The sequence below is a fragment of the Malaclemys terrapin genome, chromosome 9 (assembly GCF_027887155.1).
Source record: "Malaclemys terrapin pileata isolate rMalTer1 chromosome 9, rMalTer1.hap1, whole genome shotgun sequence".
Taxonomy (NCBI): domain Eukaryota; kingdom Metazoa; phylum Chordata; order Testudines; family Emydidae; genus Malaclemys; species Malaclemys terrapin.
In genome coordinates, this window is record NC_071513.1 from 43,039,052 (window position 1) to 43,053,985 (window position 14,934).

At 47.3% G+C, this 14,934-nt stretch overlaps 1 protein-coding gene across 1 annotated transcript; it reads right to left on the bottom strand.

Moving 5' to 3' along the window:
• Positions 1-1,980: 1,980 nt before the first annotated feature.
• On the bottom strand, positions 1,981-14,690 carry LOC128843274 (uncharacterized). Its single transcript, XM_054039980.1, is given in 10 exon segments — positions 1,981-3,296; positions 3,888-4,010; positions 5,084-5,173; positions 7,127-7,239; positions 7,414-7,562; positions 8,261-8,360; positions 8,954-10,107; positions 10,109-10,637; positions 13,890-14,003; positions 14,503-14,690. Coding segments are annotated over 10 exon segments (2,637 nt in total). The 5' UTR covers positions 14,564-14,690; the 3' UTR covers positions 1,981-3,092.
• Positions 14,691-14,934: the final 244 nt, after the last annotated feature.

Genomic DNA, 14,934 nt, shown 5'->3' on the forward strand with positions numbered 1-14,934 from the left:
GCTGGAGCAGCAGCAACAGACAGCAGTTGTAGGGAAAACCCAGGGCCTAGAAGCAGGAGGAGCAGCTCTCTACCTACCTTCCTCCAGGCCACTGGGGTATAGGAGTCTGTTTGAAGGCAAACACCCTGGTCACTGGCTGAACAGTTGTCTGTTCCTTGAGTGACCAGAGCTGGGGCTGTACTAGAGTAATTAGGAACCTGCTAGAACCAGGTAAGGCAGGCAGGCTAATTAGGACACCTGGAGCCAATTAAGAAGAAGCTGCTAGAATCAATTAAGGCAGGCTAATCAGGGCACCTGGGTTTTAAAAAGGAGCTCAGTTCAGTTTGTGTGTAAGTGTGAGGAACTGGGAGCAAGGAGCTGAGAGGGAGTGTGCGTGTGCTGCTGGAAGACTGAGGAGCACAGGCATTATCAGACAACAGGAGGAAGGTCCTGTGGTGAGAATAAGGAAGGTGTTTGGAGGAGGCCATGGGGAAGTAGCCCAGGGAGTTGTAGCTGTCATGCAGCTGTTACAGGAGGCCCTATAGACAGCTGCAGTCCATGGGGCCCTGGGCTGGAACCCAGAATAGAGGGCAGGCCCAGGTTTCCCCCCAAACCTCCCAATTGACCTGGACTGTGGGTTCTTCCAGAGGGGAGGGTCTCTGGGCTGTTCCCCAACCCACATGGTGAATCTCTGAGGCAAGAAAATCTGCCAATAAGTGCAGGACCCACCAAGATAGAGGAGGAACTTTGTCACAGGTGCTAGACCCAGTTGCAATGCCAACAGGCCTGTTTTAAGATGTCATTTCCAGGAGCAGAAGGTGAAGTTGATCTTTCCTGAGAATGACAAATACTCTTTTTGTGTTGGGTGTTGCTTTTCATTGTCATGGCTGCCTCTGTACTTCTGGGACTGTAAAGGCCAAAGTGCTGCTGGGAAGGCCCTTCTGGAATGATTAGTTCCAACCCCAGCCAGGAAGAGGAGGTGTTGAAAATCTCACATGTGATTTCCAGCCAAAGTTTTCAGGCCCAAAGGATTCAGAGATGGAACCAAAATGAACTTATGGACCTATGTACCCATCACTGATGATGTCATGGTGTACTTTAATCACCTCCCTCTGATGGAGTTCTGAGCCCCCTAACCATCCCCTTCATCCCCTACCTGGCCTGTGGCCCTGTGGTACACCCAACACCCTTCCTGCTGAGCAGGGCTAGAAGGGAAGCCCTCTGGAGCTCATTAACACTCTTCCCTACAGAGCCAGAAGAAGACACTGTTGCAAAATGAGGCACTTGTGAGCCTTTCCAGTTGGACTTAAGGGTTTAAAGGAGGCCAAGAACATAATTTAACATTATGGGGGCTGGCCACTTGGCCAATGGGAACTGTCCTGGAGAGGAGGAAAGAATCCAGACTGGGGTTTTTGAGAGGGGCCAGAATTTTCAACCCATTTTGAACTCACTGGTATAAAGTACTATTCAAGGTGCATAACAATGATGAATCCAGAAGCTCTCCATTGGGGCTCCCTATTAGATGTCCTTGGGGAAGAGGTCTGTGATACTTGGGTACCTTTCTGGATTAACCCTCTTCAGAAACTCCTCACCTTGGACTTCTTCGGTGATGCCTGCTTGTTATTTAACCTGGTTAAGGAATGGGGCCCACTTCATCTCAGGGGCATTATTATTAGCATACCATAGTACCTAGTAGCCCTAGTCATGGGACCCAGACCCCATTGTGCTAGGTGCTGTACAAACACAGAACAAAGGCCCCAAAGACCTTACATTCAAAGTGCAATCCTATTGAAACCATCCCACAGATGAATTTTGATGTTATCTATGACCTCTCTCCTATTTGAGACATGGGCAGCTTTTGTGAAGGGTATGAACAATTCCCTACATTCTTGAGGGGTATCTGGATAACAGATTAGGGCACTGTGAAGTGTTTAAATTCATTTCAGAGACATGGCTCCTGGTTTGCAGATGGTCTGATAATCACCATGCATGGTAATGCTGTTCAGTGTTACAAGTTGTATATTTTATTAGAAATGTTTTATTATTTTATTTTTTTTTGAAAAAATCAGTAAAAAAAAGTTACAATGAGAGACTCTGCAAAATAAATTAAATAAGTCAATGATGCAACATTCTGTCTTTGCATAGAAGGAAGCCATCTCCTCAACAAGTCAAGAAGGCCTTATTGTTCCCTCAGTATTGTAACAAAGTGGGAACTGTTGTAATATTTTTTATGAAGCCTATGTGTGCCTCAGTTTCCCCATATGCCACATTATTATCCAGTGGGGGGGTGGGGATTAAATTTGCTCTCAGGGCAGACTAAGCTACATAGATGAGTGTCAACTCCCTGCCTGGAGGGAATGGAGAGTTGGAACTGATTGAACCCGACCCAAATGTCTCTCAACAGGCAAGCTGAGCAAAGCCCCTAGGTTAAGAACAAAAGCCTGCATTCTCAGGTTTAAGAGTTTTGATACTTCAAAAATGTGCCTGCAGTGTAGATACTATCAGCACCCAGGGTGATATCATTCCCTCAGAAAGGAGGGTCTTTCCTGAAACTCCACTACTTCTGCAATCTTCATTTTGAGCCAAGTAGCTAAACTTTAGGTACCTGCCTTTCTTGGGAAAAGGTGCCAACATCCAGGCGCCATCTCCTATCTACCTTGATGTTTACACTGCACTCATGTTCAAGCCTCTGAAAAGGTCTATGGGGGCGGGAGAGCAAGGTTCATCACTTGTTTCATGTAGAGTTCCCCCCCTAAGCAAATCAATATAAGTAACATGAACAGAAAGACTTTCCCAAATCAGAGGCCGTATGACCAGTCTTCATATTGGGATGAAGCATAAACCCTTGAAGAAGGACCTGGGGCCAGTAAGCCACTCCAGTAAGATTGTTTGATCATAGATGGTATTTGGTGAAATCTGGTGGACTCCAATGAGGAAAAATAGCACTGTACATTCCTGGGTTATAAATCACCCCCAGGCAGGGGCAGTTTAGCAGTATCCATAGAAGGGTGGATTCACAGCACCTAAGACAGGGATCTCTCTCCCATCCTCTATTTTTATCTGCATGTCACTTACTGGAAAGCCCCTCCCTGGTGAATGTGTAACTGGGCTGCTCAGAGCTTTCCTCCCTCTTCATCAGCGCTGAATGCACCATTAGTGAATGATGTCAATGCACTCTCTTCTGGGCTAGCAGCATGTATCCCATTGGAGATGGCATGGGAGAGGTGCTGCTGCTGCTTCTGGCCCGCCACGGCGACGCTGCCATTGGTATGGCCCTGCATGTGTTTCCTCTGCACCTGCTCCAGTATCTGTAGCACCTGGAGTTGACAAACAGGATTGGGAGTTGGATATTGAGTGGCAACAGCACTAGCTTCTTTTGCGATCACAGGATGCCACAGTGTTTTTAAAGCCACACTGGCTGGCCCTTCTCTCTTGCGAGTTGCACCCAGCCTTCACTTCAGCTCAAAGACTCTTGGATTGGCACAAGTGAAGAACGTACATTTCAAAGTCCCAGCTGCTGACTAGCAATAGATTCCCCACCATCTTTTAATCTAGTGGAATAAGGAAAACCCTTTGCACTAACATATGAGGCACCTTTCAACCTTGGATCTCAAAGCATTTTACATAAATGGGCAAATTATTTTTACATATGATAAACCTTATGTTACAGATGGAGAAGCTCGTGCACAGAGAGGGGAAGTGACTTGCCCAGGGTCACACCAGACGCAGAAATAGGACACGGGCATCCTAACTCTCAGTCCCTGGCTCTCCAGCACTAGACTATTGGAGATATCTTTGCCTCCCTGTGGATCTTAGGTGCCTCCCTGTCCTTCCAGTACCCACTTAGTGGGGAAGGGAAAGAGAGAGAGTGAGAAGGGAAAGAGAAATACAGAAAAGAGATGGTTTACCTGGGATTTGGGAACAATGCCGACCCTGAAGAACCCTATGTTTCCACTCTCAATCTTGGTGCAGTCCACAACAGTGGAGGCAATGTTCTCTGGAGAAGGCCCATCGCATAGAACCGCATCCACCTTGATAGTAAGCAACAGTCATATTATGAGGCCTTTCTCAGGCAGTTGGTTAAAGGGGGGAGAGTTCCCCTTTCTCAATGGATTTAGCATTATCTACAGGTTCTAGCCATGCTACAGATTCCCATCCCTTCCCTCTCCTTTTTCCACCTTGCATTGGCCAAAGTCACCAGAAATTCCTGGTGATTTCCAGCAGTCACCCAGTGATCTTGGGTGACTTTGATCAATGCAAAGTGGAATTAATGCACTAAGTAAAACTCAAGGGCCAGATCCTCAGCTGGTGTATATCGGCACCATTCCATTGACTTTAGTGGAGCTATGCTGGTTTACATCTGTTGAGCATCTCTAAGGTTGCCTTTGTATGTGTAGGACGTCAGAATGGTCAGATGTGAGAATGGTGAAAGAACAGTTGTGAGCCTAAGTCATCCTCACATGAACTTGCCATTAACTTGTCTCAAGTTCTGTATTTTCAGTGGGAAATATCCAGTACATTCATGGGATTACTTAAGGCATTAACTCTGCTTTCAGAGTTTAAAAACTGGAAAATACAAGAATCTGGTAATTTAATTGGCAGTGCTCATGGAAAACGGGAGTCCCCTAAGATTCAGAAAGTTTTAGAACTCCCAGTGGTTTTAGTCTCTAGAGCATTGGTCATAGATTTGTTTTAGTTTTCAGAACTAAAGTTCTAAAAGACAACAAGGGTTCTAAAATCTTTGACATCCCCAAGGGCTTTGGAACATTAGAATGTCAAGGGCTTGATCACTTCTAGGTCCATAAATGCTCTATGGCACCCACATCCTTATGGATCTGAAGAGAAACCAACCACAGTGGTGGGTCACAGATTGTGCATTTAAAAACAAAAATGTTTGTGTTAATATTGATTCCTTATTTTTCCAGCCTTCTTTCTCTCCCTCCCTGGCCCTTCTGGGATAAGCCTCAATGAGCTTCTAATTTACAATCTATCTCAGGATTTTAGTCGTAACCACGACTTGCCAGCTGGGAGTAAATCAATATCACCTTGTGATCACATCTCCCTCAGATCCCAGGATGAATGTGAAGAAGCACATGGTGATTACCTTGTCTCCCAGTTTGGCATACACCTGATTGTGGTGGGTGGTGTCTGCTTCTCCAGTTGGATTGGCTGATGTGACTGCAATGGGGCCAACCTGGTAAATGAGAACAAAATGAGAAAGTGGGTTTTGATCAGAGCTTCCAGCACAGAAACAATAATGCTCATGGACTCGTTTCACTTTGTTTTGTTTGTTGAAACACATTTTAACTGAAGGAGGGTGCCAGAGTGTGAGTGTGAGGACAGCAGTACAGTGAGGAAGATACGGAAAACTAGGCTGAATTGAGGAGGTCTTATAGATTCTGCAGCCAGAAGGGACCCTTGTGATCATCTAGTCTGACCTCTTGGATTACACAGGCCAGAGAACTGCCCTAAAATAATTCCTGGAGCACATTTCCTCAGGAAGGAATGAAGCATTTTAATTTCATGGGACAGTAAATTACACTGGAACCCCAATGGAAATATGGGCAGCAAGCAAATTATCAAAGGAACAGGAAGGGTGTCATGGTTTCGTCAGCAGAGGCCCACAGACACAGTGGTGGGGAAGGGGACTGATTTGTGGAAGGTCAGGATCAGGTTCCAAATAAATTGCCTTAGTACAGCAGCACCAGCCATCCCACTGTTCTGGGTGATCAATGTAGCCCCACTTGGAGCAGTATCAATGGGGCATAGGTGCAATGGTCAGCATTGCTGTAGGAAGTTTGCTGCAGCGCTCTATGCAGCAGTTATGCCACTGAATTGCACCCGACCACACCTTCATTTGCTGCTGCCACCAAGAGTTCATAAGGAAGACAGCAGGAGAAGTGCTCAGCACAAAGCAGGAAAGGGCAAAAGCTTTTCTACCCGGCAAAGGCCAGAGGAAATGGCGTTAGGGATGTATCAAATGGGAAAACAAAGAGCGTTCAGCATGTGGCATTGTGACATTAGAGAGAGGAGTTGCCTTGAGATGGTAGCTATGTGGATCACATCCTTGGACTGAGCTGTTTCTGTGACTTGGTATGGTAAATACAGCTGTCCACCTCTGCATTATACTAACACAGGGCAGCGATGTTGTCACCCCACGTACCACTGCTGGGGGTTATTTATGGAGCAACAGCATTGGTTCCATAATTTAGGTTGAATAAGCATGATTTGCTCTACAGTCCACACCTACAATCCAAAAAAGGATCATATTGCATTCAAAATACGAGGTTAGATGTGAATTGGAGGTAGAACTTTTCTAGTAAATATACAGAGAATTGGACAAGGGGGGTGATAATTATGCATTTTCTAGGTTTCTAACATTTGGATTGTTGGGTTTTTTGAAACATTCTTGTAAGCAAATGTTCAACCAAACAACTGCTATGTGTTCCTTCAACCTTAACCTTAACTAATATTACGGGCCGGTAATAATAATACTCATCACTTTTCTTCCCCAGAACTTTACAAAAGTGAGTATCACCAAGAGCTGGGCTGGAAAGGATTGTACAATCCGATGAAAAATGTTGAGATTTTGACCATTTTCCTCCATCCTGAATCGGAATGAAATGTCAAAATCTCCAAAACTTTCAGGAGCCAAAAATAAAAAAAAACTGTTGGCTTGGGTCAGTCAAAACACTTTGTTTCAATTTTGATCTTTTATGATTATTTACTCCGCTTCAATCACAAAACAAAAAATCATTCAGAACAGGAAAACTGGCATTTCTTGTTTTGAAAATATTGAAACAGGTTTTGACACTTCCAAAACATTTTTTCCAAATCCTTTCCACTAAATGTTTTGGTTTTGACAAATCGGCAATTTTCTATCAAAAAATTCCTGACTGGCTTTACATAATCTCATTTTACATTTGGAGGAACAGTGGGGTGAAGTGACTTGCCCAAGATTAGACAGTGACAGAGCTGGGAGAACTACCTAGGTCTCCTGACACCAGTTCCTAGCCATTGCACCATGTGCTGAATGCTAGTTGTTGACACCAAACCTGTTCATGGTGGCCCATGTGATCGTTAGACCCATCACCTTTCTTGCTGCTTGATCTTAGCAAGCCGAGAGAGATGTGTGTTGGTCACTCACCTGATCAATGAGATGTGTGGTGATGGAGCAGTCGGGGATACGGATGGCGATGCTCTGAGAGGTACCGACATATTTGGCAGAGTCTTTCATCCCCAGGAAGTCCACCCATTCCCCTGTAAGGGAAACAGCCACACAACACTTACTGATGGAGGTTGAGTCTACAAACAGTCGTGGTACCCTGTAACTAAACGAGGAATGGTCTGGCATCGTTGCACAGAGTTGCTGTGTTTTGGATCAGCAGTACTCTCCGCCTTGTGGAAAGCTTGACAGCAACAATATTTTCTCACCTCTGGGAACCACCAGGCTAATGGGAGATGGCCAGGCAGCTGCCATGAAATCCCACAGTATGGGGTTGAACAAATGCTTTGTAGGTTCCAGCTGCTTCAGACTAGAAATCCAGAGTGACATGGGGCGATCCTGAGCCTGGCGCTTAGTCCTGGTAAGAAGACAAAAGAAAGGAATGCTCTTTAGCACCCAACGGGAGGTTGGGAATTATTTTCTCCAGTTGCAATGGAAGCAGTATGGGGGAGGTTTAGACTCAGACATGCCCTTGCACACTTCAGCCAAGCACAAGAGCCTTTGTAGTAAAAGCTGCATGATCCAGCAGATAAAGCCCTCAGCTCAGCGGGGGGGAAGGAGAGCTGGGATCTAGTCCAAGTTATGATACGGACTCATTGTGTGACTCTGAGCAAGTCACTTAGGCCCAAATTCTTAAAAGTGTCCACTAATTTTGGGGGCACAACATGAAAAAGAAATCAGACCCAGAGGAGGAGTTTTTCCCATGAATATGATTTTTATCTTGACAGTGCGTTCCCACTGCCTGCCCCCACTTTTTGTTCTTTGTACAGTCTTGTGATCTCCCAGCCAATTGGTTCCATCAGCTGGCAGGGGTGATGTTCCTGCTGGATGTTCTAGGGGACAATTACCCAGCTAGTTGTTCCCTCTTCTAACCCTGATCTTCACCCGCAGGCTTACTGCTCTTATGAGGGCTGAATCGTGGCCCTTGCACCTTCAGACCTGTTGCAGCAGACACTGCCCAACAGCAGCTGTCAGTTGCCACTTACAGCCTGTGGCTAGAGTCTCCATTAGACTATTAGAAGAAGCCCTCACTGGGCCTGTAGTGAAAACACTTACTTGTAAGCTTTCTCTACGGCATCAGGTCGATTGCAGGCTGCCACCAGAACGTACACTGTGTCTGTGGGGATGCCACAAGCTCCTCCATTCTTCATGATCTCTAAGAACAGGAAACAACCCAGAGAACTGCTGGGTGATAAACTCACAAAAGAGATATAGATGGAAGAGATCTACTATAGGACCTCGGCTTCATCCCCTGGCTGCTAAAGTGTTGCCCACTACAGTATATTTTCTAGTGTTCATTAAAGGAGAGTTATAGGTTACATGCAGACAGGCAAGGAGGCGTCCCACTATCCAGAGAGTAACCCTCCCCCTCTACCCCTTGAAATATCCCAGCAAGGATTCCCAGAGGCTATGTCATGCTGCAGTGCCAGCCTGTTGGATTTGTATGAAGTAGATGGGATGACCAGCCAGGGACAGGAACCAGGAGACATTGAACCACATAAGTGGGTGCAAAGCCATTGACTTCAATGGAATTTTTCCCACTTACACCAGCAGAGCATTTGACCCCTACTTCCCACTCTTCTGATCTAACCATTTGATCATACTGCTTTGGTCAAAATGCCATAGTATAATCAAAGTTTCTAGATTCAGACAGGGGAAAAAATGTAGTTCTTCTATCATGACTTCCTTCAATATGAAACCCCTCAGTTAACCCCTACCCCTGTTCTCTCCACTATACATTTTCCTTACCTGCAATTTGCTTGACTGAGGAAGCTTTCCTAGCAGGCAAGTGAAGGCATGTGGTGCTTCCTCCCCCAACACCACTGAGCTTCACAATAGGCCTACCCATAGGGAAGTGGGAACCTTCAAAGGTACTGTTGAAAAGGGCAGAAAGGAAGCAATAGAAGCTGGCCAGCCCAAAGATGATGGTGACAGCAATATCATAGCCAGCTGGCATGGCATTGACTGCATCCAGCAAGAAGCTGATGAGTATGAGTAAGAAGGTGAGGGAGTAAATGAACCAGGAAATGCTTAGGAAGAGAGTGCAGAAGACAATGAAGCAGTTGAAAAGCATGAGGGCGATGATGCCTACAGCTACTTGGAAACCCCTGCTAGTGCCATAGAGATCACCATATCTGGTTAAGCCCCAGATGATCCACATGACCCCATAGAGAATGAAGGCACTGCTCTCCAAGGTCTTACCACGGGCAAAGGCCACTGAACCACATAAAAGCTTAAGGATCCCTCCGGCTATCACCACCCAAGGTATAACAACAGTAGCAAGTGGTGCCCTTGGGTCCACTGTCATCGTGATAGCAAAGGAAGCAAGGACGCTACATGCAAAGCCAAGCACCTCAGCATCGGCATACTTGGAATAGCCAAGGTAGGGAGCATGAAGGTCTTTCCCTTCATGAAGTTTGAGATGACTGCTGTGGGAGAGCAAGGCCTTGACCGTTCCCTCCCCTGTAGGGATTCTGGCACTCGCCTTCATGTTGTACTGGTAAATGAGAGCCATAAGGGCCGAGGCCACAAAAATGGCCACGTCTACGCCTTGGGGACCACCTTCAAAATAACCATGAGGGTGACAGGCTAGGGCGATGCAGTAGGCCACGTAAAAGAGCAAATACAGGCCATCCACCAGGCTTTTAATGGTGATGAAAAGGGCCAAGACAGCAAAGAAGATAGCAAAAACCACCAAGAAAGGGATGGGGAAAACCGGCTCATCCTGCTGCCAGATCCGGTACAGGAGGGAATAGCCTCCAGCAAATTTCAGCACAGAGGTGAAACCAAAGAATGTGGCAGCCAACGTATCCAGGGCACGGTAAGAGAAAATGCAGACCCCAATCTGGTAAATCCCAGCTGCCCAAAGCCAAGGTACTTGGCCCACAAATAGCTTGCTGGTCTCCCAGGAACCTGCAGCCAAAGACGCTGGCAGACATCATGTTCAAGATCAGACCAATGACTGCCAAGTCATTCGTGTTGGCACCATTGGCTTGGACCTGCTCATTGGTCTTACTCTTGCCTAGATCTGTGCCAGGAAAGGTGATTTTCTTCTTGCTGAGGAAATAAAGACCCCTCCCCATAGCAAAATAGCCCCCAAGGAAGCAGACAATCATATAATTGCAAACCACTGCCGAGGAACCAAAAGCCGTGTTATAAAGCATGGCAATTTCATGGGCACAGGCAAGCGAAATGCAAGAAGCAACCATGGCAAGGATGAGCTCTCTTTGAAGGAAGCCCACCACCCCAATGATGAGGAGCCCCAGAGTAAATGTCGCCAGGCCGGGCACCACGGCATTGCGGAAATCACCAGTGCCATTCAGGACCCCTTGCCCTGCCAGGATGTGGATGACTCCATAGCTGCACCACAGCACTGAGATGGTGAGACACAGCGACACGAACAAGGAGGCACTTCTCAGGCTCTTCTGAACTCCTACAAGGGAAATAAACAAAGGAAGCAGGAATGCCAGGTCACTATGTCTCGGAAGCCACCAACTCGTAGAGACACCACCAGGACAATTGGGTGTGTTTGTCAGTGTGCCGGAATGACACATCCCAGCACCACATTTTGATGTAAATTGCATCACTTTTTAATGATAATGAACTTACAGATGTTCCCACAACCAACTCTCTTCCATTTTCCACACCTCCAACCCTTGTCCATGGACGGCCCTGCCTAGTCTGGGTCCCCCAAGCCGTTATCGTCTCTTCGTCCAAATTCCATGATGCCCATAAGTCAATAATAATTGTCACAATAGACTAATACAAAAAAGTGCTGGTGCTCCCTTCTCTGGGTTTCCCGTTGCATCCTGTCCGCTCCATTTCTGTCTAATTTACATTGCCAGACCTTTGGGGCAGAGCCTGTGTGTATTCTATGTCATGTACAGCATGGAGCACCTTGTTGGCACTTAATACATAACCAGTCATTCACAAAGAAGCATAGGTACTGCCTGCCTGGGTCAGACCCAAGGTCAATCTAGTACAGTGCCCTGTCTCCAAAAGTGGACAAAGAACTTGATTAGAGAGACTTAAAGTTGAATGTGAGTTTGAATGGAATTCAGCTATCACCCCAAAACAATATTACAACTTTACAAACATGCTACATGCCCTCTTCGCTTCCTATATTAGACAAGCACCTTCCATGGTGCCTCAGGATTTCCATGATCACATTACTAACCCCTAGTGTTGTGAAGTTTATACCTAGGCTGGGAGATGCTCATTCTGGGCTGGAACTTGGCACCCAAGAATTTCCCCATTTCCATTCGGTTCTGTTATGGCCCTGTGAACCAGTGCCATGTTGGGAGGGGGAGCGGCAGCACTGATAGAGCAAGGCATTGTGCCTGTGGAATGGAGGAACAGCTATGCCTCAAGGGGGCTGAGGTGCAGTAACCTTAGAAACAGCAGTTGTTATAGCTGCTTTGCACTGACACACTTCCCCCGGAGACTGCAGTGCTGACTGACCTCTCCTTTAGTGCTCCCATGTAGTTAGCAACCCAGTCATGGCTGCTCCTGCACAAGTGTGTTAGGGGTAAGAGGCTCTCCATGCTTATATCAGTGCAGGGTGGCCATAATTTAACCCTTTGTGTTTATGCCCCCAAACTACTGGAGTAATAATTAGGCAATTCACCTCTAAGGGTACAAGGGTACAAAGTTGGTTTCAAGCCAACTTTCTAATTGCACAAAACTGAACATTCTTGCCCTGCCCCTGCCTGGCCTCTTCTCTAAGGCCGTGTCCCTTCTCCTCCCCTTCTCTGAGGCCCCACCCCTACTCACTCCAGCCACCCGGCCTCCGTCGCTCGCTCTCCCTCACTCACTCACTTTCACGGGGCAGAGGGTTGGTCTGCAGGAGTGGGTGAGCGCTCCACCTGGGAGTGCGGGCTCCAGAGTGGGGCCAGAAATGAGGCATTCAGGGTGCGGGAGGGGGCTCCAGGCTGGGGCATGGAGTTGTGGAGCGGGAGTGGGTGAGGGTTCGGGCTGGGGTGCAAGCTCTGGGGTGGGGCTGGGGCTGAGGAGTTTGGGGTGCAGGAAGGGGCTCCGGGATGGGGCCAAGAGGTTTGGAATGCGGGAGTGGGCTTATGGCTGGGGCAGTGAGTTCAGGTGCGGGAGGGGGTGCAGGCTCCATCTGGGAGTATGGGCTCTGAAGTGGGGCTGGGATGAGGGATTTGGGGGGTGCAAGAGGAGGCTCAGGGCTGGAGCAGGAGGTTGGAGTTGGGGGGGGGTGGGCTCCAGGAGGGGGCTCAGGGCTGGGATAAGGGATTGAGGTGCAGGAGGGGGTGCAGGGTGCAGGCTCTAGGAGGGAGTTTGGGTGTGGGAGGGGGTTCCAACCTAGGGCAGGGGGTTGGGATGCGGGTGGGGGTGCGGGGTCTGGGAGGGAGTTGCAGTGTGGAAGGGGGTTCCAACCTGGGGTAGGGAGTTTGGGGTCTGGGCTCCGGCCAGGTGGCACTTACCTCAGGTGGCCCCGATCAGTGGCACAGTGGGGCTAAGGCAGGCTCCCTGCCTGCCCTGGCTCTGCGCTGCTCCCAGAAGCAGCCAGCATGCCCGACCCCTAGGCAGAGGCACAGCTAGGCAGCTCTGCGCAAGGCGCACTGCCCACGCCTGCAACCGCCACCCCTGCAGCCAATGGGAGCTGCAGAGCTGGCACTGGGGGTGAGGGCAGCATGCGGAGTTTCCCTGATCACCCCTGCATCTAGGGGCCTGCCTTAGCCCCAGTGCGCCACCGACTGGACTTTTAACGGCGCTTTTCGATTGGGCATTCTGGTCGAAAACTGGACACCTGGCAACCCTAGGGTGTTCACTGGCCTCTGTCATGATTGATCACTGCCTAATGTGAAGACAGCACCTGCCCACTGGGCTGAACCAAGGCTACCAACCCATTTCACAAGGGCCTTCAAAAAGCTGCTCCATGCTAAGGGCCTCATCCCAAGCCCAGTGAGGCCAATCAATAGATTCCCATTGACTTCAGTGGGCTCTAGATCAGGCTTTAGGGCAGCACTGGCTGAGAGTAGATCTGAACCCAGTACTTAGAGTTTAAAAGCTTTGTTACCCATGACCACTCCCCTCTGGTTAGCATTTTGTTTAATATCTAGAAAAATGCCAGGACCAATACAAGGCAATCCCATTAATGCCTCCCTTAAAATAAATGTATTGAAACCTAAGCATCAGTCTCTTCATTCCCCCTGGTGGGGAGACATGAGTAATTCCCCAGTCAGTCAAAATAGTTTGAAACTTTTTATAACCTGTGATGATAACCTGTGATTTCCCCCTAAACTGATTATAACCTTGGCAAACTACTTATTAACATGTGTCTGACGAAGTGGGTATTCACCCACGAAAGCTTATGCTCCAATACATCTGCTAGTCTTAAAGATGCCACAGGACTCCCTGTTGCTTTTTACAGATCCAGACTAACATGGCTACCCCTCTGATACTTGATACTTATTAACACACTGTTTAATTCACTGACTGCCCTTAAACTATCATTTTTACAGAGTTTGGAAATTGTATTTATAATGAGCGAACCTCCAGTGCAGTGAACCTAATTCAGTAAATGATTCATTTAGAACTGATGTTTCTTTCTCAAGTCCCTCTGCACATTGACAAAACTGCTGGCAAAATAGTACAACAGTACAAAAATATGTATAAAGCTGCAGAAAGGTCTGTTAGGTGCCAGTGCTCCTGGTCTTACCTGCATATGCCAAGAGAGCTGATATAATAAACAGAAGGACTCCCAGAGCTGTGCTGGGGATCAGAGGGGCTGGGCTGGTGAAGCTGTAGGAGTGCACAGCTAGCAAGAGGGATCCTGCATGGAACACAGGGGAAAAGAAACTTCTTAAAAGCTTTCCAGGAAAATGGGAGATGGGGGAGATAAAGAAGGAACAGAAAAATGCAAAGAAAGAAGGAATCAAGAAAGAGGAATGGAAACAGAGAGCAATTGGGGAAAAGAGGGATCCAGGGAAGAGAGACAGAAGGAGAAAAGAAAGAGGAAAGTGAATCTCAATAAAGAATTCTGTTAGAAACTACACTATATTGGAAAGTTTAGGTTTGACTCCCAACCAAATAGAAAAGTTCAGCTCAGTGTTTGAAAGGCAAGACAAACATGTTATTGACTGCTTTATGCAGATTGGTTATAGATCTAAGGGTTTTATCCAAGCAAGGAAGATTCAGAGAACCCATTGTGGGGAAGAACTCTTTCTTTCATAACAGAATCTAGTTAGTCCCTATTTAAAATGTGTAACCTTATTATACAAGAAAGTCAATTCCACCACCAGCCTCCCTTGCCAGGTAAACTTGGTTCCTACCTGAAGCAATGCCCAGGAGCCCTATGGAGTAATGAAGTGACTGGACCCGGCCCTCTGCCATGACCAAGTTTGCTGAAGACTCAAAGGCAGTCTGAAATGCTGTCTCTCTCCCTTTTCCTAGCTCTTTATAGTCAAACCTACTCCACTGGCTGCTGTTCCTCCCAGCACTCCACCCCTTTCCCTAATAGTAACAGCTTCAGTTATATTTCCCTTGTGAGTAGCAGAGAAGGAAATACAAGTGGGCTGTTAAGCGTAATAAACTTCAGTCTGTGACTCAGCCTGTGTTGCTCCTATCTTTCCCTGAAGGCCAGTTAATTTTACTCTTGATTAACTCTTGCTAAAAGGACACCTTATAAATGATTGGCAGAGGTTATTTTCATGCTCCCCTGTTGCCAATGGGACAGTTTGGGTACTGAATAAAATAGTTCTAAA